General features: G+C 38.5%; 1 protein-coding gene across 1 annotated transcript; it reads right to left on the bottom strand.

Annotated features, from left to right (window-relative positions):
* Positions 1 to 287: 287 nt before the first annotated feature.
* On the bottom strand, positions 288 to 6,292 carry pi15a (peptidase inhibitor 15a). Its single transcript, XM_008438656.2, has 6 exons — positions 6,146 to 6,292; positions 5,732 to 6,038; positions 5,201 to 5,319; positions 3,152 to 3,284; positions 2,947 to 3,062; positions 288 to 1,743 (listed from the first exon to the last, which is right to left on the bottom strand). The coding sequence occupies exons 2-6, from the start codon at positions 6,002 to 6,004 to the stop codon at positions 1,608 to 1,610; spliced, it is 777 nt and encodes a 258-aa protein (XP_008436878.1). The 5' UTR covers positions 6,005 to 6,038; positions 6,146 to 6,292; the 3' UTR covers positions 288 to 1,607.
* Between the last annotated feature and the right edge of the window lie 516 nt (positions 6,293 to 6,808).

Genomic DNA, 6,808 nt, shown 5'->3' with positions numbered 1-6,808 from the left:
CTGCCATTCAGTTAGAGTATAAATCTAGCAAAGGGCATAAAAAAATCCCATCCTCATTGTTGTGTTAGATGGTTTTCATTTGTTTTGTTTTTGAAATCAGTTTCTCTCAAACATTCTATAAACTATTAACTTACTATAACTTTCTTTCCATAGAAAAAAAGAGGAAGAAAGGAAAAACTCACAAAAAACACAGTATCATCCCAATTTTAAATATAAATAAGACTGAACACACTTCATAGGAAACATTAAGCCAGAACCCTATAGCATTGTTAAAAATGGACAAGAAATGAAACAATAAAATTAAACATTTTAATACAAGTCCAACACATAAAAAAACGGACTTTACAGCATTAATATCATTGCTGATTTCAAAACTGTCAGTGCTGAAAATGTGATTCTTCCTATTTTTGTACTCTTCAGTATGTCGAATATATGCTACCATTTTACAAAACAACACAAAATTAATATAACTTAAACATACAAAAATGAATAACTTACGGTTTACCTTTCTTTTTAACATAGTCAAGGTATGATTATGTACACATTAAAAAAATCACTTTTTTTGTTGCTATTTTAGAAATTTACAAACAATTAAGGTGCACTTGAGTGCCTGAATCCTAAATGAGTGATCATATCAAAATATAAACAACATCAATACACATGAAGGAATGTAATAAACCACTAAACTTACATGGTGATATAATTATGTAGGTGTTATCACAGAGCAGATATGTATCAGACTTATGTCTAATATAAATACAAAATATGTGAATAAAATCTGTGAAATGCCCCAAAGGATTGTCATTCATATGACATTGAGGTGTATTAGTGCAGATTAAAACTGAAAACGTACTGCTTAGTATTTCAGGAGGTCTTTCAAAACATAAGTGTTCTCCTGTGCTGACATCAGCCTACAAAACTATTCCTTTCCAGTCAGCTTTATTTTTAATGCATGCACCATCGTCACAAGAGACTGAAGCCAGAACTGGACTGTGACAAAAAAGGTAGGCCCAGCTTAAAAATCCAAGACGACTCAACCTTAAGTCGGCAAGTTGTGATATATTAGTGAACATGGCAAGTCGCCGTTGGCATGAAAACGCTGCAAGTGGAGGTTCCCCTCTAAGGTCAAACGCTTTGATCCTTTTGATCAAAACATTTTTTTGTGTAGGTAGAGCACACACCATGAAGGTGTGATACCTGTAGCACCAAAGTGAACTGAAATGAGGAGCTGTGATGGCTGCTATGTCCTTAATTACCACTTTGTCAATGGGTTTGAATACCACATGAAGTAAGCACTGTTGAAATGACCCATTTGTCAGATAAATATATTTATGTATGTCATCATTTCTAATTTACGTAGGATACTGACAAAAGAGAATATGACTCATTTACAGATTATTAACAAGTCACTAAAATCATCAGGTGCCTTCAGCTGTATACGTCTTTCCTTAAATAAGCCCATATATACAGAAAAGCATTTTTGCTCAACTGTTGTGCAAATCCTTACTTGATTAAAAAAACAAAAAATACAAAGAACAAAAAAAACAAAAAACAATGTCTTTGTGGTACTGTGGGTTGTCGGCTCATGTTGGTAAGGAAGCTTGTGTTTATTTGAACCAGTGCAGGTAGTTGGTCTTGATGCCTGGGAAGCACATGTTGTTGCTGCACGATCCCCCGTAGCTGGGAGGGCAGGCGGAACATGGGACGCCAACTTTATAAGGAGCTTCTCCAATCCAGTTACCCCTAAAAAAAAAAAAAAAAACACTCACAGTTAGGAAGAGGCAATAAAAGTAGTGTGTAAAAGTAGCTGATATTGCATCTGACGTTAAGTTATTACCACTACGGCTTTGTGTTGCCTATAGCGCCTTTGTTGCAAGTATGTTTGAATAATATATAATTTTAATGAATCAAACAACTGTACAGTCAATGGTTAAAATAGACCGGGTTCAATGAACAAGACTGAGCTACTTTTTTATTAGATACACAACCAAAAATGTTAATATTTTGCCAAAAGAGTTAGGCCTTTTTTTTAAGAGTAGAACCTTTTGTAGCAAAAAGATGTTCCCTATCTTCATAAAATGTATACTCGAGGATTTTTTTTTTCCAAGTGAGGTTCTGATAACAGGCCGTAAGCCCTGCTGTATCTTTCTTGCAAAGATACAGAGGTGTATTTACGCTAGAAGTGAAGGAACGAGGTGATGAACACTAAAGATCTTCCTGTATGAAATGCTTACAAGGAACAGAAATGTAAGCAGAAAGTTTACAAAGAAAAGGTTGTTTAAAAAACAAAAAAATAAGATTTTAGATCAGTTATCTTGATATAGCAGTTATTGGGAGCAGAAATGCTGCACGTGTTCTGCTCTTTGTGCAGTTTTGATGAAGAAAGATTATTTGTTGCAAACTCTGACAGTCATAATTGTGATCTTTTTAGGAAGGTTTATGTTGCTGACAGTGTTGTTACAATCATCAGGCAGTCCAAAAGTCGCAGGACAGTGTCACTCAAGGACTTGAGTTGCAAACCAATGCAAACCCACTAAAAATAAAATGGAAATACCTCTAATACCTCTCATATTCATTATATACATGTCAAGCAGGAATTATTCACAAACGTTGAACCTTTTAAAGATGACAACAGTGACTTCTGCTGACAGGAAAGTGGGATTGCATCTAAATCAAATAGCTCTTCTGTACTGTATGCTTCGAACCAGATCATGAGTGAGTCACAAGTTTGGCACTGCTTAGGATCCTATTCAGGAACCTTCATGTTCCTCTGCTAATGCAGGTTACCCTTTATCAGCATGGGTGGCATTTTATAACGCAGCACAGAATATAATGGGCATGCTTCACAAATCAAAAAGACTTTCTGCCATGTGAATAAACGCTAAGTCAGGTTATGAAATATACCCCCCACTCCCTCCCCTCCCACTTGATGTACAGTGTACTTACTTTGGTGAATAGTTGCAGACTAAATATGTCGCCCTTTTCCACACAGCACCCCATACATTCATATTGTGGCACGTGTGAACAGCGCAACCGATTTTGTTAGATGTTGCCCATACCATCTGCAAAAATCAACAAGAATTTGATTGAAATCATAGCTGAAGGGGGTTTTATTAGTTAAAAAAAAAAAGATTGATGGATATCTTTGTACCTGTGTGTAGTGGGTACACATGGGCCCATAGCACCGAAGAGGGCACCGTGGGTTGCAGTCACGGGGGTATGGAAATGAGTAATCTTTCACTTCATCGTACCAGGGCTTCACCAGCTGGAGGATGGACCGATAGCTGCGAGCAGAATACAGACAAACTGAATGTGTGATCATTTAGCATTTTAGAGTGTTTATAAATGATGATTTGTTATTTTGGTCTCTGTGTTTTCTGTGGTCTTGATCCCATTCTTCCCAAACCACTTCATCTCATCCCATCTAATCCCACCCTGTCACATCTGATCTAATCTGACCTGATCTGAGACATTGCCTTATTGTTTTCATGTCAACAAGCACTGACTTTGTGGTTTCATGGTTAATACATGGACGTGTCCCCGTCACATCTGAAAAGCACACCTTAGGAGCCCCTTTCATTTACAATAAAATATAGCTTCCCTCGGTGCTGTTTCTATTGCTTCTATCGATCAAGTGGATCTGATTTATTTGCGAATACTTATCCAGCTAAAACTCCACTTTGAGTTTTCCTGGTCACCTGGACAAATCACAGCGCCGCATGCGTCCAACATGAACAACAAAGTGAACTGCTAGTGTAGACTGCTGGAAACTAGAAAAGATGCTGTCAGTCCCCTTGACATCTCACAATGTTTAGCTTGTGTCACGGGGTGATAGAACACTCTAGCTTAACTGTGCAAGTGTTCATGGTTAAGTTTAAGTAAATGCAGTAGAGATGATTGAACTGCAAACATGTCTAAATGGTCTTTGATGGAAAGAAGTCGAACAGGAGAGAGCATGTGACCTAAGGTCAAGACACGCCACTTGCATCCGACTCTCCATGCTCTGATCCTGATAAAAACGCTCTGACTTGATGGAGCGTTCTTGATCAGACTTGCAAGATTGAGTATTCACACAAGAATATATACCGAAAATCCAGACAGCATAAATACAAGCTGGTCCGACAGCTGCCATTTGAACAACCTCAAGCAAGATCGCCGTTTCTCTCCTAAATTTATTTCTGTACTTTTGAGCTCCTCTCACTCAGTACGCTGATTTTATGGGAGTAAAAGATTTGACTTTGTACATTCCCTTAAAGCATATGCATTTTGCTTTTCCACCTCTCTTACTTCCTGTGACCCTCATGACATTCCTGCCAAACTGCTGTGTAGTTCTGACCGAGATAGACCTGGTTTCTGATTTGGCATCACATCCAAAAGAAAACTGCGTTGGATGTATGCAGCAGTTAGAAAACATTAAAGTTAAAAGAGGCTCGCAGACCACTAGTGATTTCTCGAAACTCTGTCTCTGATTGTCCAACCAAAAACAGTCCCCAGTGATCAAGTCAGAGCCTGCATGTTAGGAAAAAAAAATCAGATCAGAATGTAAAGAGTTGGATCCAAACAATGTGTCTTGACCTTAACTCTAACATGTCCTACTTATGTCATCCTGTCCGATTAAAAATTGGGTCGGATGCCAAATCAGATCAGGTGTGTCTTACACTGTAGCTACTCCTGCCCCAGCCAATGTGTCCCAAGCATAATACAAATGCTTTGTGAATAGTTGAAATGTGAATTACTATGAATACATATACTTTAAGTGCAGTATTTTTACCACTTCTTTAAATAAAATATCATTCAGAAAGTCTATGTGATCACTTTACATTTTATCTGGTGTTTTGGTGTTTAGAGACAGATGGCAACAAAAGTGTTGTTGACTTTTTGTTTTACTTAAAATTTTGGACTGCATTTCAATAAAGTCTAAAAGTTTAGGCTCACGTGTAGTAGGTCTTGAAAACTCAAGACCTACTACAGGCCTGAGCTTTTCATCTTCATGGGTCATGGCTAAAACTAAATTTTGTTGTTTGTTGTTGTTGTTTAAAGGGTCGCAGAAGCATTCCTACGGCAGCCTGCCGGTCACAGTTCACAAACCTTTAGGAAAACCAAGAAGGAAACAACAATAAAATGACCATTACTGCTGAGAATGCGTTCCATCCTGAGAGGAGCAGCAGATGTGAGCAAAGAGAAGTCTGAGGTCACTCACCGTCCTGTCCTGACTGAGAGGTTTTGACCCAGGAACCTGAGAAGATGAGGAGGTCCGTGTTCCCAAAGGCAAGCATGCGCCCAGTCCTCTGCTGTTTTTGCCAAAGTCTCGTCCCACACCTAAACACAGAGTCATACGTTGGAGGCAAAGAAATCAGTTACAGAAATCCAAAAATAATTAAGCAGGGTTTTCTCTAGACGCATTCTTAAAGCATTGCCATAGTGCTGTCTTTTGACATTCATTGAAAAATGATTTGGAGAACATTACCAGAAGTTCAAAACAGTGGAAAAGGACAATACTGTTATATTTCAATTGCAGACAATGGAACAGTGAAGAAATATTTCCAGGTACGATAACATCTGCATTGAAGCTACACTTTTGGGTTTTTTTTTACTATAATGTCTAATTTATCACTGCTGTTTTGTCCAGGCTTTACTGCCAGTTTGCAATCAGTTTCATATAGCCTACTGGTCCTGCTTGGACTAAAAAAAAAGAAAAAAAAGAGATGTTTGAATGAAAGCTTTGACTCACCATGTATTCCATATTGGAGGCGGGAGGAAACACTCTGCCTCTGACTTTGTTGTGGTAATCGAGGATGGCGATCATGTCATTCTGACTAATATACCGCTTCCTTCTGGTTTTGGAAACTGTTTCGCCTTCTCCGTGGCCGCGCGCCGCGCCAAGCCGGGTGATGTTGGCACCTGGCGCGGACGCTGACGCAGCAGGTATGCTCGTTGCCAGCGCACTTGCTCCCCAAGATATGCACAGAAGTAGTAAATCTGTGGCAAATAGCTGGAGTTTCATGTTCGATTTCAAGGAAACTGCAGATGGAGTGCTTCTGAAAAAATAAACCCACACAGCAATATTTTAATCTGAGGCATCCAGACAAGCTTATTTTTGCCATATGGCAAAGAACATAAAAAATAATAAAAAAAAACCTTTTACCTTTTAAAGAGCGTCGCGACCTCCTGTTGGCTTTGCCAGCGTTGGCAGGGCAGTATCACTCCTAAAGCTTCTGTGACGGATCGCAGTAGAGAGACAAAGCAGCGATGGATTGCTTCTTTGCAGACTTTGTAAGTGTTTCAGGAAGAGTCTGATTTTGCGGGTTTATATAGTCGATTCCCGCAGTGGACAGTGGAGGAAGTGCGTTTGCCTCAGGGGTAAAACGCACAGCCCCTCCTTGTCACATGAGACGCAACATCTTTTTTTATTTTTTTATTTTATTTTTTTTTAGCGTTTTTCTTCTTTTTTTAACGTTTAAACTTCCAAGAAAACTTATTTTGGGTGATGAAATGATATTTTATTGAAAACGAGCAAAAGGGGTGTTGCTTAAGCTCACAAAGACAAACGTTAATAGTGCACAACTTGACCCTTTGGTTTGGTTCATTAGGTTGAATAACTGAAACATTAAACTAATCTGATTTGTAATGCCTGTCTTGAACTCTTGTTGCGTTTTCAGTCATCGTTAGGCATGGCTGAAAGTTTACTTCCTTTTTTTAAAATATTTGCTTTCACATTTTCACCCAGGTGAACATGTGTTTGGGTTTAACAAACTAACGATTCTATTCTGACTGAAAACTCTAAAGTAATATGTATATTTATATCTTG

The sequence above is a fragment of the Poecilia reticulata genome, linkage group LG20 (assembly GCF_000633615.1).
Source record: "Poecilia reticulata strain Guanapo linkage group LG20, Guppy_female_1.0+MT, whole genome shotgun sequence".
NCBI classification, from domain to species: domain Eukaryota; kingdom Metazoa; phylum Chordata; class Actinopteri; order Cyprinodontiformes; family Poeciliidae; genus Poecilia; species Poecilia reticulata.
This window is presented reverse-complemented; position numbering and strand designations above follow the sequence as displayed.